General features: G+C 34.3%; 5 protein-coding genes across 6 annotated transcripts; 2 read left to right on the plus strand and 3 right to left on the minus strand.

Annotated features, from left to right (window-relative positions):
- Window positions 1-642: 642 nt before the first annotated feature.
- Window positions 643-2,328, minus strand: LOC108757196 (probable alpha-ketoglutarate-dependent hypophosphite dioxygenase). Its single transcript, XM_018501611.1, has 2 exons — window positions 1,963-2,328; window positions 643-1,258 (listed from the first exon to the last, which is right to left on the minus strand). The coding sequence occupies exons 1-2, from the start codon at window positions 2,248-2,250 to the stop codon at window positions 656-658; spliced, it is 891 nt and encodes a 296-aa protein (XP_018357113.1). The 5' UTR covers window positions 2,251-2,328; the 3' UTR covers window positions 643-655.
- A 601-nt stretch (window positions 2,329-2,929) lies between these two features.
- Window positions 2,930-4,266, minus strand: LOC108757242 (MAD2L1-binding protein-like). The gene is made up of 2 exons (XM_018501698.1): window positions 3,403-4,266; window positions 2,930-3,323 (listed from the first exon to the last, which is right to left on the minus strand). Exons 1-2 carry the CDS (start codon window positions 3,810-3,812, stop codon window positions 2,963-2,965), a joined length of 771 nt encoding a protein of 256 aa, XP_018357200.1. The 5' UTR covers window positions 3,813-4,266; the 3' UTR covers window positions 2,930-2,962.
- A 20-nt stretch (window positions 4,267-4,286) lies between these two features.
- Window positions 4,287-7,913, plus strand: LOC108757241. Its single transcript, XM_018501697.1, has 12 exons — window positions 4,287-4,340; window positions 4,505-4,720; window positions 4,818-5,018; window positions 5,100-5,273; window positions 5,356-5,480; window positions 5,547-6,049; window positions 6,130-6,332; window positions 6,406-6,607; window positions 6,687-6,878; window positions 6,996-7,088; window positions 7,166-7,456; window positions 7,517-7,913. Exons 1-12 carry the CDS (start codon window positions 4,287-4,289, stop codon window positions 7,840-7,842), a joined length of 2,580 nt encoding a protein of 859 aa, XP_018357199.1. The 3' UTR covers window positions 7,843-7,913.
- A 621-nt stretch (window positions 7,914-8,534) lies between these two features.
- On the plus strand, window positions 8,535-14,222 carry LOC108757240 (zinc finger protein 26-like). The gene is made up of 3 exons (XM_018501696.1): window positions 8,535-8,986; window positions 9,662-9,998; window positions 10,116-14,222. The coding sequence occupies exons 1-3, from the start codon at window positions 8,813-8,815 to the stop codon at window positions 13,562-13,564; spliced, it is 3,960 nt and encodes a 1,319-aa protein (XP_018357198.1). The 5' UTR covers window positions 8,535-8,812; the 3' UTR covers window positions 13,565-14,222.
- A 1,756-nt stretch (window positions 14,223-15,978) lies between these two features.
- LOC108757202 (transmembrane protein 209) lies at window positions 15,979-18,363 on the minus strand. 2 transcript variants are annotated; one of them, XM_018501617.1, is made up of 8 exons: window positions 18,284-18,363; window positions 18,067-18,192; window positions 17,696-17,994; window positions 17,283-17,606; window positions 17,076-17,206; window positions 16,652-16,978; window positions 16,339-16,560; window positions 15,979-16,261 (listed from the first exon to the last, which is right to left on the minus strand). In XM_018501617.1, exons 1-8 carry the CDS (start codon window positions 18,328-18,330, stop codon window positions 16,133-16,135), a joined length of 1,605 nt encoding a protein of 534 aa, XP_018357119.1. In that variant the 5' UTR covers window positions 18,331-18,363; the 3' UTR covers window positions 15,979-16,132. The 2 variants fall into 2 exon arrangements, with proteins under 2 accessions (XP_018357119.1, XP_018357120.1); XM_018501618.1 differs by having other exon boundaries at window positions 16,127-16,215.
- Window positions 18,364-18,451: the final 88 nt, after the last annotated feature.

Genomic DNA, 18,451 nt, shown 5'->3' on the forward strand with positions numbered 1-18,451 from the left:
TACGTCACCGTTCAATTAAATAACGTGAACAATATTGTTGTTGCCAAATCACCGCAGATTTTAACTCAGTCCTTTGTTTTTCTCTTGCACGTTCAGAATCGTTTAATTGTTCTCCATGTACAAAAAAAAACGGCTACGTCAGAATGCAAATAACAGTAACAATAAAAATAGACACAGCTATTTGTTAAAAAAATATCTGAAAAAACTGACAGCAATCAATATTTGTATGAATTTTCGTCGAGAATTGTCTCTCACGCTGCTCTTTAATTTTTTCCTCGCAGTTGTGAAAGAGAAACACAAAACATTTGACAATACCTCCATTTTAACGAGCAAAATACAAGAGAGTGTGACAATTACTTTTGTATTAATTACTTTTTTGAAGGAAAGTACTTTATATTGCAATGAGTGATGTATACAACCTGGTTTATGTGTTAGAGATACTTTATTAAAATAATTTGATATATATCAGTCAATGATTTCAGAAAAATCTTTGAGATTCGGTAAGATTAAAATAAAGTTTCAGAAAATAAGGAAGGATATAGCAATAGGAAAATCGTTGAATAGAAAAATAATTGAATGTACAGGCTTATACATATTAAAATTTAGCTAAAAACATTCTTCATTTATTCAATTAGATTTAAAAGTGAATATTCGCTTAATATTTATATCTGTTGGTCATCAATGCGTCTTTGTAAATATTTTTACCCCGAAGCATCAAGCCTTGACAAGGGGAATTATGCACGTCCAGGGTCGGTTCATCATCGGCAGCTCTCACTTGTATGAGAAACATGCGTCGAGTTTTATCAGACAAGTTCAGATACGAACCATGAAGTGTTAGGTAAGAGAAGAAGACAACTTCACCCTTTTTGGCAGATATGGGAGTAGCTTTGGACAAAGGGTATTCCTTAGGATCGACATAGTGAATAGGATCACCCCGTTCATCGATTACTTTAATATCCTTCAACGGTCCTAGTTTATGACTGCCAGGATATATCGCCAAACCACCATTTTCCGGCGTTGTATCATCCAAATGTAGAAACACAGCCAGCATAGTGTGATTCTTGTGAGGAAAATAAGGATAGTCTTGATGCATCAAGTAAGGTGATCCCTTCTCTGGCGGCTTTAAGTGCGCCTTGGTATGATGCAACATTATGTCCTCGGTGCCCATGATATCCTCAAGGGCGTCCAATAATTTCGGGTGAGTTATGGTCCGAGTAAAAATTTCGTTGTGCATTTGCAAATTGTGGATTGATTTTATCTGATGTATAAATGAGAATATGTACAATATAATATAATATAATATACAGGGTGTTTTGATCAATGCACTTAAATTTATCTGAACCTTGTAATCTTGATTGGGGAGGCATTAAGATCAAATACACGTTTGTTTTTTTTTTTTTGTTAAACAGGTTCAATATATCGCACTTAATTCTCAATTTCAGAGAAATTCAAGTGCATTAAAAAAAATCTTGTATATACAGGGTGTCTCACAACTACCGCATTTCCTCTTAAGGACACATTCTTGAGGTAATTTTGAGGCGAAAATTCTAATACGAAAATGTCGAGACTACAATAATGTTTTTAATTATAAGCTAACTTTAAATGCTTATAAGTAAAAAACCATTTTACTTTTAGAGCTCTATTATTATTTCTGCATTCTTTTGAACATTCTAAGACGAAAATCCTAATACGAAAATATCGACTAATAACTAACTCGAAAATATCGAGACTATAATAGTTTTCGAATTACATACTATCTTTAATCAATTGTAATTCAAAAACTATAGCCTCGACATTTTTGTATTTTCGTGTCAAAATTCAAGAATGTAATACGTTCTTAAGAGGAAATGCGATGGTTGTGAGACACCATGAATATATGTATGTATGTAATTCTAATTTTCGAACAATAAATTGCTTATAATAAATCAAGTTTTACAGAACGACTGTAATAAGTTCACTTACAGTATAATCTTCAGAAATGCTTCCAGCCAATTTCTTCATATCTTCTCCGCTCCATCTTGACTCCATACCCTGCAGATTTTCGCGAAATTTTCTTTCAAATAATTCATTATAGGCATCTGATATTTCGTTTATTTCCTTCGTAGAATATATATTCAACTTGATGTAACCATTATCTTCCCAAAATTGCTTCTGTTCCGGCGTTAAAAATTTCAAAGCGACCATTTTCAATTGCAAAACTTTTTTATGCGAAATGTTAATAATCTCTCTTTCAGAGTTAAATAATGCCATGTCGCGTCTCGCGACAACGACTAATATACAGTTTGCCCTACCCTAAAAATATTTCTTTGGGAGGGATTATCTGAACATGATAAAGTTTGAATTTATGTATAATCATTGTTGCCTAAACATCATCTTGCACATTTCTTATCCTTTTATAAGATTTTTTAATAATTTATAAGACAGATTAGTGATGTAACAATTAATTGTTAAATAAAACAGCTTGATAAGGAAAAAAATATTTAACATTATAATTATGTATACAAAATAAAATATTCATAGCAATTACAAAATTTTTCCTATAATAAATCGGCAATAATACTCTTATCTTACCATTTAATTATAATATAAATATCTATTAATCAATAAAAAATCTATTGCTACATAATTTTATACTGCAATTTTTACAAATCACAATTATTACAAAATTTTGTATTATAAGACTTATCATGTTTGTTGATAAAGAAAAATGTCTTGCTCTCTTTGATAGTGACTGGAAATTTCTATCATGTGACCTCAAGATATTTGTCAAGTCATACTGACATCAATGCAATATCAGTAGTAAAAATATATATATCAATAGTGCTTAATATTATTTCGTTGATCGTAATTACATAATAATGAATATGCATAATATAAATCTATTTATAACATCATAAAAAAAATTGATCATCCTAATCTATAAAAATTTTGAATTCTGCTATGTCATGCTACAAAGTTATGGTCACAAATAGAACTTAAATCCTTTTATGATCTGTTTTGATTGATACCATCGATAGGAAGACTGAGTAGAATTATTATATTGAGTATATTGCACATCATCTTCATTCTCTAAGTAAGCCTTACACGAGTCATGATACACTTTAACAAGTGTCCTACAGTTGCACTGTATCTCTACTTGATCACTCTGACATAGTTTAATCTTGAAGCAACCTGCTGTTTGTACAGGCGGCACATATTGTGGTTTAGGTAAAAAGAAATCAGATATTGAATTATTGTCGCTCTTCTTCAGCATAATAAACATGTTTGTCATGTTTAAAGGAGCGTTCATAGCCTTCTGAAACTCGTCGCATTCAAAAATAGATCTAGAAATATAATAATCTGTATAAGTGTCTCGATATATAAATTCATGAGCGCATTCTATCATTATTTTTCTTTATTAACCTCATAAGTTTTAAAAGCGGTTTCCTGGAGGAATGTTGATACTCTTTGTGCTGCTTGCTGTTGAGAACATACGAGGGAAGGTCTATGCCAATGTAGAACTTTGGTGATAGTATCGTAGCGCCAAGTATTATGGCAACTTCTCTCATATCGCAACCCTTGAGGAAGAATTGCGAGGACAAATGATCCTCAACGTTCTTCAGCGTACTCGACAGAGCTTTGAAGGAGACTGCGTTCCTATCTGTTGTATTCTGAAATCTCTCTAACGCCTCGTACGTTAAGGGTATCTGCTGCTTTTGATACAGAATATATTTTATGAGCTCCATCACAACTTTTGTACACGAATCACTGGTCCATGGTTCGTCCAACGTCACATTTATCTCCATCTCGCCTTTTCTGCCACTGGAGAACATTTTTAAATGTTATTTATTTTTAAATGTAATAAACTCGAAGCAGAACTTGTAGAGATTTTATTTTAAAATCTCTGTCCGCCAAAAAAAAGAAGAAAGATAAATGTTCGTCAGAGAAACTTGCACTGCATTCACGCGATTCTTTCGCGCGTCTCGTCAATCAGGTTATATATAAAAAAAAAAAAAAAAAAATAGGTTAGGTTAAGAGTAATTGAACTAATCCACAAATTCCGTTCTTTGAATTTTTTCGTCCTTTTTCTTTTTATCTCTAATGCAAATTAGATCCCTATCGTTTTAGATGCAGAAAGCGTAGCTCAATGCAATCGTAAGGAACAGATATTTCCTGTGATATTAGCGCCAGATGTTGGTTGCCATGCCTGGTTAGTTACTAAATTCACTTTATTTATATTTCGCCGTTGAGACGCATGAATTTTGAAGTTTCAAAAAGCTGTGGGAATTGAAAAATAAAATTTTACAATGGAATTGAAGACGAGACAAACGAGGAAGCTGCTGGAACTGTTGGAGCAGCAAGTAATCAAATTGATTAATTTTCGATCGATTTAGTAGTTGTGCGTTTTAACAAGCCAGCTATGAAAAATACGTAGACTCTACGTTGCAAAATATAAAAATTCTAGAGACTGTAGTTAACTTATTGCTTGAGTACGAAAGTCACAATCTTCTTATTTTCTTTTCAGATTAACAAATTGTATTTATTGCTGATCACTGCTTCTATTAATCCATCAGAAATTTTGGTTACGAAATCATTACTCCACGAACAATTACATTTTTTAACTCAGAGATTCAATAATTTAGGTGATGATAATTGCGACTGTGAAGAAGCAAATGTAAAATTTGCTGATACAGTAACAAATTTGAAATATACTTCTCTATTGAAAAATATTGATGAGCTTGTAAGTTACAAAAGAATCTTGTAATATTTGATATTGTTTTTTATTCCTATTAAATGAGTTTCATTTGTTTTCTTTTGTTTCTTATTATCTTTTTTAGATTAAGGATATTAAATGCGATAATATTGATAGCAATGCAGCCAGACAGAAGACAGAATCATTGCTTAATAATTTTACATCAGCTTTACGAGTATTGGAAGATTTAGAATGCTTGCCATTAAAGCAGAGGCTTCAAGATTGTCTGGATTATGTTAAAGAGATGAGCACAGCAAACGAAATTGAGGATCTTCAAAATATAAAGGTAACAATGAGATAAAAAATTGAAATGTGTATTGAAATCATTTAATGTGAAATATTAATTCCCTTTGTGCTTTTAAACTAGGAATTAGGCACTTCGATATTAGAGATACTCGAACCACTACAGAATTACAGAAAAAGTTTAGCGTCTGCTTTTCTGTCGCAGAATCTAGCTTTATATATTTCTCAATTATGCACATCATTTGAAATGCTAGTACAACTGGCTCAGGAGCAGCATCAGTTAAATGCACCAATTTATGTAATAAACTATATATTTTACATTTATTTCTTTGCATAATTTAAGCTCCTACTTTATATTTATATTGAACAAATATGTACAGACTTGCAAGAAATATGTTTGTGAAAGAATATGCACTTGTTGTGAAATGATATTGAATTTGATGAATGACTCAAATCCATCGCTGGAAAAGGAAACTTGCGAAAGGGAGAATCATTTCGTTTATAGGTGAGAAAATAAATATTTCTTATATTTAATATTGCATTCACACAAATAATTCTGATATACTTGTAGAATGGATTTGGCATTAGACGTTATATTAGAAATACCGAGCAAAACGCATGAACAGCAGCTATCTGAATGTGCGGAACTGTGGTTGAGACTGGAGGACGTCTTCTCTCATGCTATGGCAATTACCCAAGTGTGTCAGCCATATAATTTTAAAGCCATAACTGGTTCATGTCAATCCATAGTGTTGGAGTACGAAAAATTAAAGCAGCAATTACTCTCGGAGACCCCAGATCCGGCGTTAAATAATTTGTTCATGCATACATTGACCGACGCTCTTTATCGTTTGGAACGTAAAGTCAATATAGCGGTACTAACGCTCGCAATGGAAGTATTCAGCAATCCTTATATTACTTTGAAAAAATTTGTTATGACGTGCGGAAATTCGTTAAGCGCGAAAAGAAGATCAAAAAGTGATTTAAATGATCTCATAGAGGATTTTGACCAATTCTTTGATCAAACTATGCAAATTGGAATATTTGCGATCGCTTGTTGCAAAGACAAGAAACGTAAGTTGCTCTTCTTCATAAATTTTTTAACATTCTTTTTAAACAATAGAAAACATCTCATATAAATTTGATTATTTCAGGTAATAACAAAATTCGTAACTGTCTCGCAGGATTCGAATCCTTAGAAACTGAATTAATTTCTGCGATAATTTCCTTCTATTTACATCCAGATAACAAAGAAATGCGTTCGAGTGTTAAACTGTTAACTATGCAGTGGCAATTAGAGATGAATAAGTTTCAGAATGCTGTAAATCTCATTATAAATTCGGCTGCTTTCTGTCAAGTAAATATAATGAATTATAAAAGATTAGGATAAGGATTTTAAGAGTGTACTTGAATATATTTTTTATACTCAGGTAGTTATGGATAGTCTTCAAGAACGTATAACGGCAATCTCGGATTGTCTAGATAACAGAGAACCAGTAACGCAACTTCAAGTGCAAGGTATCGTTCAGCGTGCTTCAGCTTTGTCTAGTCAAGTCACAGCAATTGTAAATGACATTGGCACTGAAAACATTGATCGTCAAATGATAATGATGACAAGAGAATTGAAAGCAGGTAACTGATTCTGTATTATTACAATTAAAATATATATGTAGTTTGCTGGTGCATATTGTGCACATACTTTTTATTATAGCTATATTTGAAGCTAACGCCGCTGCCAAAACTCTTCTGGTGGAGAATGCAACGGAGCCTCAGCAATTGCGAGTGATAAAACGATGTGAATTAATATTGAATGTTGTTCAAAGATTACAGCCTGCTTTAGCTACAATTATGAACAATACAACGCATGAAAAAACTGTGAGAGGTCAAGGAGATTCCATTCATGGTACATAATGTTCAATGATATTTACTAAAACGCCTTACTCTGTAGTATACTACGCAAGTAGGTGCTAATACACTATCAATGAAAAATTAAGCTAATGGAATTATCCGTGTATTACAGGTAGCATATCAAATGCCATGAACTTTCCATCCACAATTTATGGTTTGCCACGCGATGAAAATAGTCTAGTTTATATTAGAACACCTTATACAGGTTTGTGAGAATTTCTACTCTTTGTATATGTCGCTTATATTCTTTTAAATTAACATCAAGTCTTATTTGTGTTTTAGTAAAAACGCATAAATCACAGGTGTCTATTCAACCGGCAAACAGTACAGTGCAGAAGCCGTCGGATCTGTCATATTTGATACCTTACATAAAGAACGGCCAAACATTGCGTAGCGAGCACTCTATTATGTATACACCCCATAAAAACAAAAATGTCAAACAAACAGAGGCAACCGTTAAAAATGAGATGTCTCTTAGGAATCTATCTAGCATTAGACAACATCTTTTTAGCAGAGATAGCTTTAGCATTCACATCGATTATGATATAGCCGAAGAGAGCATGGATTTAACAGGTAATGTACTTGAGGAGATTATCTAAATAAGAACTGTGATTACATTGGAAACCATTTCAGCTGCTTTAGAAAAGATAACTTTATCGTCCACGTCGGAAAATGCAACGTTCTCTTCATGCCAATTCTCAAAAGTAGAAAACGTATCTTCGGAAAGCGCAAACAAGGAATTGGTTTTAAATATCGTAGAAAAACTAAGTCAGACTGTTAGACTCCCAGAAACGGAAAGTTGTTTGAGCAAATCCGCGATAACAGAGAAGATGAGTGAATGTGCCATATCTGGTGGCGGTGATGCATCCTTAATCATGGAATCGCGTCAAAAACTCAGTAGCGTTCGATCTCCAGACAATAAGATACAAAAGTTAACCTCGGGGCAACATGAGGTATAAAGGAAGACTATAGCCAGATATTTATAGTTCGTTTTTATTTTAAGATCGTCTTGAGTGGTATCTTAAGATGCTAATACGACTCATTGGTTTGACATCTTAAGATTATACTTCAAACGTCTTAATTATAAGAAAAGAATTATGAACCAACCTATATTTTTTTAATGTTAAATTTTGACTATTAACGCACTTTTTAATTGATAACATTTAAGGTGATGGTTACATCAATATATAATTATAAGTGAAAATATCAATTGCACATATCTTTATATAATAATTACATTAATAAGGTTTAAATTTCAATTGTAAATGTTAAATTTTATCCAGAATTTTTATCACGACATAAAAAAAAGTTGAAACAAATTTTAAAAAATTTTTTCTTCTATTTATTCCTTTTGCGAAGGGAAACGAGATCGCCAGAAGTTATAAAAAATCTCCCGGAAATTAATAAAAATTACTAGATTCACATGTCAGCGAGGAGATACTTTCGAAAATCCCCAGAAGTTACTAAGATCGTAAATCAGTAAATAACTAAAAATCGTAAAAATAATAATTTCAAGAAATCACGATTTTCGCAAATTCTTGCGATCCCTTCTTTAGCCTGGGATATATGGTTACTCTTTGTATTTATATTTTTCGCACTTTCCAGTCTTTCCACCTTTCCTTTTCTCTCTCTCTCTCTCTCTCTCTCTCTCTCTTTCTCTTTCCAACGTCTTAAATTATGCTCCCATTTCGTTTCAAGTGCAGAAAGTATGACATAGTGCAGTTACCGAGAACAGCCTTCACACGTCTGAACGTATCGACTTCTCGTTATGTCGAAACGAAAACGATGTAATAAAGAAAATCATATTTTTCCGCACCTCTTAGTTAATGGTGGGTGAAAGAAGACGGTGTGCCGGATCAGCGAGGAAGAACGTAGCCGAACAACCTGATTCGTTTCTAAGTCGATCCAAGTCAGTTCGCCGAGCAAAACATGGACGCCGTGGCGATACATACGTCGGATCCGCCGCAGGGCGAGGACGCGATCACGTCCGCTATGAAGATATGCCGCGTCTGCCTGCTCGACAATCTGATGATGCGCGATCTCTTCGCAGAGAGCGAGGTCGCGTCCCTATCTGTGAAGGCGATGAGCTTCGCCAACGTTAAGGTTAGATGCACAATTTGAAGGTTAGGTGCCGATGTGATCGAAAGCCCCGCTTTTATTATCGCTCTCCCTCTTCTAATCCCAGACAGATTTAGATTTCTCTCGTCGATGATCCTCTAATTTGCCATTTCCATCTTTCTATTCAGCTTAAAATGATAAGTTTCGGTTTATATCGAACCTTGCACATTTAGCCTCTAACACCTTCGCTGCCATTATAAAAATGTTATAAGAGGCCTGTTCTTTTTAACTGAACTTTTTGTACGGTTCATCTTTCTTATTTGTCCCTCCACATTGGAGAGAAAAAAGAGAAACATGAACAAGAAGAAGTTTATCTAAATGGAACAAGTTTATTACTTTCTTAAATGCCACACAGAATAATACATATTATAATGAATTATTTGTTATGCTCAGGACTGAGGTATGTGGCATGCAAGTAAAAATGTATACATCACTGGCAATGGGTGCGTTCAGCATAAAAAGCAGCTTTGCAACTGTTGTAAAATTCTTGATATTATTGATTTAGATCAAATGAGGAATTGAGGGCAAGACCAATCATATTAAAGAATTTTACAACAGTTGCAAAACTGCTTTTTCTGCTGAAAAATTTTGAAATAACTTTTTTTTACAACCAATGACAAGGACTTTCTTTGAAGATACTAAACTGTATGCTTTGATTAGATGTTACCAGGCGACGGTTTACCAACACAGGTGTGCTGTATGTGCGCCGACAAGTTGGAATCGGCATACGAGTTTAAGTTACAAGTGGAGCAAGCTGACAATGTTCTTCGAGAAAGGCTTGTGGGAGGAATAATAAAGGATGAATTGTTTCTTAATGAGGTTGAAATACACTTGGATGCCGAGAAGAATAATGGTTTGGAAGAGATGAATGACAGTGCTGATTATGAATCTACTGGTACATTACCAGTTGAAACAGAAACTGACAAGAACTTTTTGAAAAATCAATTAATGATTTTGGAAGCTGAAAAATTGGCAGACACAGATGATATGCAACAAGGTGAGTAAAATGTAATTGATACAATGATCTTTTAAAATTTAAATTAAATATTGTTTTTATAATATATAATAGTTTTAAAGTTTCCGAATGTCTTATAATATTGACTCTATTGTTTAGATTCAGAACAAGATAACTTGCAAGAAAGCATTGAGGAAGAATTGCAGCAAGAATTAGCCAGCTCAGAAGACAATGATATGTCAGATGCTATCGATGAATCTAAGGATGAAGTATCTTCCCACGACAAGAATATTATTCGAAGTTGCACAGATACAATTCCAACAGATGAACATAATTATATAATGCAGCAACAGTGTATTATTTTGCATACTGAACAATTCTCCTTCCATAAAAAAATGCAGGAGACCGTATCAGAATTTAAACACGATATAACGAAATACAAAGAGTCACTATCTGAACAAAATCAAGAAAATCAATCTGAGCAAAACCAAGACATTCAGGCTGAACAAAATCAAGAAATTCCAACTCAGCAAATTCACGAGACTCTGTCTGAGCAAACTGAAGAGACTCCAGTTCAAAATGCTCAAGCTGAACAGGAGAATCAAACTGAACAAAATCAAAATGAAAAAATAGAATTATTACAGAATGAAATATTCAAAAATGATACTAATGAGCCAGTCGTAGAACAAGAATCACCCCAGAATGAAACTAGAAGAAGTAAACGTAGATTGGCTCGTCGGACATTCACCGAACGGGATTCCGATGAGGAGAATTATTTTGAAAATCTGAATCTCAGTTCACGATTGAAAAAAGCACAGGCAGATAAGACAGAGAAGATCTTTTTCATGTGTTACTTGTGCGATAAACAGTTTCTTTCAAAGAGCGTCTTGAAAGAGCATATGCATTCCCATGAAGAAGTAAGGAAAACATTGTCTCTGAAGAAAACGCCGGAGAAACCGCAGAAGGTGCAGACCAGTGTTTCCGCCGTGAAAACGCCGGAATCAGGAAGGAAAGCCAACAAGTGCCCTTATTGTGGTAAAGAGTATATGTACATAATCTCGTTTACTAAACACATTAAGCAACACGAGCGAGAAGGACAGGAAGCGAAAGAAGATTCGATGTCGTTTGAGCTGTTTCATGAGGATGAGTACAGTCTAGACATAGATAACGGCAACAAATCGGATGTTGAATGTAGAAAACAAAAGAGAAGAAGTATAGTTTTCGACGATGCAAGCGACAATGATCAGGATAAGAAAAAAAAGCATAGTTTTACTGAGGAGTTTACGTGTAACAAATGTCCAGAAAAATTCGATACAAAGCGAGGCTTGCAAAAACATTTGCTCACGCATAGCTTCAAGTGCAGCGTATGCAACGAGGAATACGATATTCTAGAACAACTAAAAAATCATCGAACAAAGCATGTGGTCGAAGGCGTACTCACTGAGCAAGACTTGGAAGAGGATATGAAGCAAATGACCAAGTGCGAGGAGAATGATGACAACAGCAAGAACACCAAAGATGGAGAGAACAGTGAATCTGCCAAAATTACGAAGGAACTAAAGTGTTCGATATGTTCAATAACATTCTCACGCAAGAAAGCGCTCTCCAGACATATGCAGACAACACACTCCGACACCCATTCTTACGAATGCAAGATATGCTGTCAACAATTTGCACGGAAGGATTTCCTACGCAGGCATGCCGAGCAGCATGCACGAGTGAAGACTTACAAATGTACCCAATGTAACAAGACCTTCGGCAACGAGCTCACGTTGAGAAATCATCTAGTTGCTACAAATCACAAGACATTTATACAGGGACAGGAATACGATCCCAACAAGCGTATAAAGCGCGTGGCGGCGAGAGCAGCGCAGAAGATCATCGACAAGATCAAGACTGAGGATGGTCTCGAAGATTACGATGATAATACTGATTACGAAGTTAAATTGGACAAGCATTATGTCATTAAGCGCAGCGCAAAGAAGCGCATTTATAAGGAATTTGAATGCGCGACCTGTAATAGGGGGTACAGCTCGAAACAAGCGTTGGCGAAGCACATGGAGCAACATGTAAAGAAGGAAGCAGAGAAACCAGTGGAGAAGGCGGCGGAGAAGCAGAAGAAGAAGAGCAATACGGATGATAACGATGATGACGATAACTCCGACTTTGAAAGTGGTCTCGACTGGCCAGTAGACAGCCATGAATGCAGCACGTGCAAGAAGCAATACAGTACGAAGAAGTCGTTACTGCGCCATCAACTACTACATGAGGATCCAAACTTCGAGTGTGATATCTGCAATATCAAATTCTATCGAAAAGACAAACTGAAAGCGCACTACGATAAGTGCGCGGAAAAGAATCCTGATCAGGTGAGGAAGTGCAACATCTGTGGCGACAGTTTCGAAAACAATGATATTCTGCGCGAGCACAGGGCCAAACACGTCACTGAGGGTATCCTAACAGAGGAGGATCTGAGAGACACCGAGCCAAAATCCGAAGAAAAGAAACTAAATGATAAAATGACTCGGAAGAGGAGAACCGATATTGTGGGGCTCGAGTGTACCGAATGCAACAAACAATATACCTCTAGGAAGGGCCTGCTGCGACACATTCAGGTTCACGAGGGCAAGAAGTATCTATGCGAAATATGCCCGAAGAAATTCTATCGGCGGGAACACCTGAAGATTCACGTGGCAAAACACAACATGATCAAACCATACAAGTGCACTCGTTGCTCCAAACGTTTTATTAAGGAGGAGCAGCTCAATAACCATCTACCTAAGCATGATCGCACTTTTAAGAAGAACAAGGAGACCGATAGCTCGAAGAGGTTCCTCTGTGAGATCTGTAGCAAGAGCTTTACGCAGTCGACAACGTTGCTAGCGCATCTGCGCGCTCATAAGGGTATCAAACCGTATGTGTGCGAAGTATGCTCCAGGCCATTCACCACTAATGCCTATTTGAAAATGCATATGCGCACGCACACGCAGGAACGTCCGTACATCTGCCAATATTGTTCGCGAGCGTTTGCCCGTGCCGACACCTTGGCAAATCACTTAACGTCGCACACTGGCGAAGCCAAGTACCATTGCAAGTGCTGTCCGAAGAACTTCCGGCGATTGAAATCATTGAAGGAGCACATGTTTATTCATACGGGTCAACGACCTTACGAGTGTCCAACTTGCGACAGAAAGTTTAACAATAACGGCAGTCGCTATGCGCACAGTAAGCGCTGCAAACAGAATTTTTTGCAGACTCAGAACCGGGTGCAACAGGTGATCCAGCAGACACAGCAGCAACAGCAGCAACAGCAACAACAGCAACAACATCAACATCAGCCACAACAAATGCAAATACAGGTGCAGCCAGAACCGCATCCAGTTAGATTGCATCAAACCACGATCGGCCAGGCACAAATAATCAAGGCGCAAAACATCAAAACAATCGCTATAGCGAGACAAGCTGAGCCTACAGTAACCACGCAACATCAGGTTATGCAGCATCAGGAAATACTAATGCCTTTAATCCTGCCACTTACCGTCACTCTTGCTGATGTAGGAGAAGAGGTGATACTACCTGAAGGTACAAAAATATTCACCACTTCTTAATCGAGCCATCTTTTTCGTATTTGATTATAATGTGGAAAGGAAGGGACATACTTGTGAAAAACTATCTCTGATGATACTTCTTCAAATGATGTGAATGACTTGAACGAGTTTTGTTCTCCTAACACCCTGTGTGACTATCATTTTCATTCCCACAATTTCCTATACGCACGAAAAATCCCGAAGTGATAATGGAGTAACTCATGTTATCGAGGAATTTTCTTATATATTGGATAAAAAAAGGGTACGATGCTCCACTAGGTGATAGAAAAGGGTACGATAAATATATGAATTTAAGAGAGAGTATCATTTTGATTTTGTATAAAACGTTATATTGAAGTTTATTTTTACAACGGTGAAGGCGTTAATAAGCGATATATATGTATAATTTGTCTGGAAGTTTTAAGATATATGTACCTTTTCATATATAATAACGTGTATTACTGGGAATGAATAAACGTCTTTGATAAATCCTGAGAAGATAGGAAAAGACAGATGTCTTTGTCATGAATGTGTTGTACATGTAATATAGATTTTCTTTAAGAGACATGATATGGATAAGATAGGTTTTAAATACTTAAAGCTTAAATGTATTAAATATTAGATTTACTTTCACTTAGTTTGTTCTTCCAGAGATCTTTCTTCGTTTTCTTTAATCAAATACTTCCATTTTTAGAAAATAATTCATTTGCAAACAACTTGAAAGTTATAAATCTATCGATATCATAATTTCAATTATATTTACAGTAAAGGATTATTGTAACATATAATTGTGTAATTATATGTATGTTATATGTATATGTTCCGCGTGTTGCATCACATATGATATAAATGCCAATGCCTATGAGAAAAAGTATTTTATTAATTACATTTGTAAAATATAATCAATCAATTTAATAAAATGTAATTAATGGATTAATTTTATACAAGCAATATCCGCTAGAAAAAATATTACATTTATACAATAATCTGACATATTGATCAATATGTTAATGCAACGCGGTACATTATTATAATATATACAATTAATATAATTACATGATAATTATAATTATATACATATTTTTAGTTCTCTTTGAAATTGATTTTATGATTATTTGATCTATTTTTAATTAATACATTGTATATGTACATTACTATTATGTTACTATTGATTCTTGTAGAAAGAAGTTTAGAAAGAAGCGATGTTATATAACATCGTTTGGAAGTAGTTCAGATAAACTTTTAATTATATTTTTTATATTTAAAATAATTCTCCAAACAAGAATCACTAAAACAACTCTTGCAATCAATTTGCTAATTGATATTTTAACAATTTACTTTTTTTTTTATTAAAGCATATAATAGCAAAATGACTAAGACCCTATAAATTATAAATTTTATAATAGATAAGTTTCATGTGCAATGTGTGCTTTTATGCCACGTGCTCTTATACATAGACTGGGTTCGATTTGAATGCGTTCAGCACTTCTATCTTTGTCTTACATTCAACGAATAAAGGCAGAATGATAGTAGCGTTTAAAACGCGTGAACGTCCAAACCGAACGCAGCCATAATATTAAATTGTGTCCACATAACAATTGTAAAATTAGTGCGAAACTAAACCACATGTATAAATATATCGTATAAACGCTGTTATCATATATATATGAGGTATGATCTTTATTCTTATTACTTAGTTTTTGTTGTAATAAATAAAGTATTTGTTCTAATCTTATATTGTGATTTATGCTATCAGAATTGCTGAATTTATTTTATTGATATATTTTTATTGTATATATTAATTCAAGCTGAAAAATCCTTTGTAATTTTACAATGCATTATAATCCAAAGAGTACAATAAATTAGAGCACTGCATTAATTTAAGGACGACTTATTTGATCACAGTGAATATATTTCAATGATTAATTGATCATAATCATGAAGAAGAAAGATGGAAATTCATATACAATTAATGTTTCTATGTGTCTTTATTCATGTCAGGAAGATGTAATTGAAATAATCATTTGGGATCATTTTTATGGAAAGAGACGCAATGATTAAATGATCTTGTAATATTTACAACTTCATAACAAAATATTTCTACACACAGTACGCGCATTTATGGAATTATAGTTTAGATATAAAGATACACAATCAGTTTGAAAAATAGAAAAAATATATACTTTTAATTGAGCTATTAATGTTTAGTAACAAAACTATCAGTCTTAACAGATTTTGGCAAAAGAGATACATTGGTTGGTTCTTGTTAAATGAAAAATTATAAGAGGGAAAATTTGTCATAATTAAACATCATAATTTCTGTTGTCTTCAACTATGTATATAGCTGCAAAAAAAAAAAAATAATATTCAATATATATAATATACCAATAACCAACCTTTTTAATATAAATATTTGTTTTATTTAGTCGCGTTTGTGTGTGTTAAATCAATACTATATACAAACAATATGAAATATTATGGACAAAATATTAAATGCAGTATAAATAAATGCAAATTTGATCATATAATAGCCACAATCTTTTTTTTTTCTTTTGTCTTTATCAAGTAGCAAATGAAGTCGTTTTTGTTTCAACAATCTATGACCCACAGAATATTAATTCCAGATGAGCCTGCATTAACTCGTCCTAACATGCCGTGATCTCGCGTTTTGACTATGTATAAAAAGAGTAAGAGTGTATGAAACAAATTATTGCGGCCCTAAAAACATAAATGCCATTATAAAGTAATAAACATATGCGGTATAATATATATTTATGCGATAAGATTTCAATTACCCGTTGTACTTCCTCATAATCGCTCGGAAGAGAATCGTCAGATAGTGCCAGACTGTAATGCGGTGGATTGATGGATTGACAGACTATTATCGGACCCTTATTTCGCGGCAATTCCATTCCAGATCTCGCCATATATCTCGATGTAAATGGCCTGGCGTCTGGCTGATCCAAGGGTGCTTCCAATTGTGTATCCATGTAGGTTGAAATTAAATGCATTATTATCTGCAAAAGACGTATAGAAGGAAAAATAAAAATTTCTAGAAGAGCTACAATCTCTTAGATACAAAGAATTTATAATTCTCTATATGCTTACTGCGGAATCAGTTGGCAAGCTAGAATCCCACTCTTTACCATTGTGAGATCCACCACCGTTCCATTTAAATTCGCTCATGGAGCCTCCTTTTGCAAGTATTTTTATTCTTTTTACGAGATATTCCTGATTATTACAGAGCTCTAGAAAGGGAACTAATGTGGGTAGAGTGGGAATCACACAGACCAGAAATTGTGCTTGTGCAAGTTTTCTGAGTCTATCCAGACCTACATGGCCTGGCTGCGAGTCGCTCAGGCCATGGCGTACTAATGTTGCACATATATTGTCTATCTCCAATGCCACACGTTCGACAACTGTCTTGCTAATCCACTAAAATATTTTATATATATATTTTAAGTATTAAATCAAACAATTCTTGTTTTTATAGAGCACTAATTATTTTTTTGTTCTATACTGTAACTCTTACCATTCGGAGATTGGCAGTCCATTCGTTTACTTTATTTGAATCAACTCTGTACTTCCTCCATACATCTAGTGCACCAAATGTGCCTCTAGGAGAACTTCCTTCTTCGGCAGGGCTGGTTGCTTTTGTTTTGTCTAAATAATAATTCAATTTTTTTAAATTCTTACAGAGAAATATATACACATGACATTAAATAAATCTTAGATTTACCTATGGTAGGTGCCAGTTGATAAGCACATCTTCTTAACAATGGTGATACCTCACCAGGACTCCGAGTAGCAGGATGAGACCAAAAGGAACTCAAGAGATTGGAAGGTTGATCGACATTTGTGGATAATACACACTTTCTTTGCTGTTCAACTTCTTTGAGATAAGTCTCAAGTTCACATTCATCCTGAATAAGATCTTCATTTGTCAAGCTACTATTTAAAGAAATGTTCGTAGATTTACTAAGCGATCCATTGGAGCACACAGTTGCTTTAGGAGATGTAAAATTACTATATTTAAAAAATGGGACTGATGTTGAATAATCCTCTTGAAAAAAAAAAACAAAATATAAAAAGCTGTTATGCATAGTAAAATTTAAGATTAATTATAGTACAATCAAAAAGTATTCTGCATACTGTCACTCAGAACCGAAGAGCCAAGAGTCGTTGAACGTCTGTTAAGATTTATACATGACAAATTTAATAATGGACTTGGCTCTGGAGTTGTCTGCTTCTGAGGCACCTCATCTTTAAACAGGGGATCATCTTCTGACACTCCTAAAAGCGGCCGTTGTTTAGAGCTCAGCGTAATCGGTTTCAGACTCAAGATCACCCAGGTATATTGTACAATGTGATACACAGCATTCAAAGCAAATAATGATGCTAAACACCACTCAACCCAATAAATCGGTTTGTATGCGAATCCACCATAGAATCTAGAAAACACAGCCAAGCTTCAGCTAAGAATTGTTATCATTTTAAATACAACTTAAGAGAAAAAGTCTTACATATCAAAGACTATGATGCTAAGTAGCACACCGTTAATGAAAAACCACATGATACTGTTGCGAGCTTTGCACTGCATTTGCCGTAAATCCAATAATTGCTGTACTTGCGGCTTGGGCGTTAAAACTCTGCAAGTAATGTATTTATATATCGTGGATTTAGAAAAGAATATTCTTTGTGGAGTAGTCCTAACCTCATATAATAGTTTAAAATATTTACCTGGCATTGGGAGAAATGCATTTCATAGGAGAATGGAAGTTACTCATATTTAAATTCTATGTCACACTAAGTTAAACAATTACTATTATTATTATTATTATTATTATTATTATTCTAAATCACGACAAACTATTATACTATATAATTTCCTATACAATTCTCAACACC

This window comes from Trachymyrmex septentrionalis, unplaced genomic scaffold, assembly GCF_001594115.1.
Source record: "Trachymyrmex septentrionalis isolate Tsep2-gDNA-1 unplaced genomic scaffold, Tsep1.0 scaffold134, whole genome shotgun sequence".
Classification (NCBI taxonomy): Eukaryota; Metazoa; Arthropoda; class Insecta; order Hymenoptera; family Formicidae; genus Trachymyrmex; species Trachymyrmex septentrionalis.

Coding starts and splice junctions, on each gene's coding strand:
- LOC108757196 (XM_018501611.1), bottom strand. CDS start 2,250: ATGGCATTATTTAACTCTGAAAGAGAGATTATTAACATTTCGCATAAA. Junction 1,259..1,962: donor GCATTTCTGAAGATTATACT/GTAAGTGAACTT, acceptor TTTATACATCAG/ATAAAATCAATCCACAATTT.
- LOC108757242 (XM_018501698.1), bottom strand. CDS start 3,812: ATGTTCTCCAGTGGCAGAAAAGGCGAGATGGAGATAAATGTGACGTTG. Junction 3,324..3,402: donor CCGCTTTTAAAACTTATGAG/GTTAATAAAGAA, acceptor TTATATTTCTAG/ATCTATTTTTGAATGCGACG.
- LOC108757241 (XM_018501697.1), top strand. CDS start 4,287: ATGGAATTGAAGACGAGACAAACGAGGAAGCTGCTGGAACTGTTGGAG. Junction 4,721..4,817: donor TGAAAAATATTGATGAGCTT/GTAAGTTACAAA, acceptor TATCTTTTTTAG/ATTAAGGATATTAAATGCGA. Junction 5,019..5,099: donor AGGATCTTCAAAATATAAAG/GTAACAATGAGA, acceptor CTTTTAAACTAG/GAATTAGGCACTTCGATATT.
- LOC108757240 (XM_018501696.1), top strand. CDS start 8,813: ATGGACGCCGTGGCGATACATACGTCGGATCCGCCGCAGGGCGAGGAC. Junction 8,987..9,661: donor TGAGCTTCGCCAACGTTAAG/GTTAGATGCACA, acceptor TGCTTTGATTAG/ATGTTACCAGGCGACGGTTT. Junction 9,999..10,115: donor CACAGATGATATGCAACAAG/GTGAGTAAAATG, acceptor TCTATTGTTTAG/ATTCAGAACAAGATAACTTG.
- LOC108757202 (XM_018501617.1), bottom strand. CDS start 18,330: ATGAGTAACTTCCATTCTCCTATGAAATGCATTTCTCCCAATGCCAG. Junction 18,193..18,283: donor TGCATTTCTCCCAATGCCAG/GTAAATATTTTA, acceptor CATTACTTGCAG/AGTTTTAACGCCCAAGCCGC. Junction 16,979..17,075: donor GGACTGCCAATCTCCGAATG/GTAAGAGTTACA, acceptor AAAATATTTTAG/TGGATTAGCAAGACAGTTGT.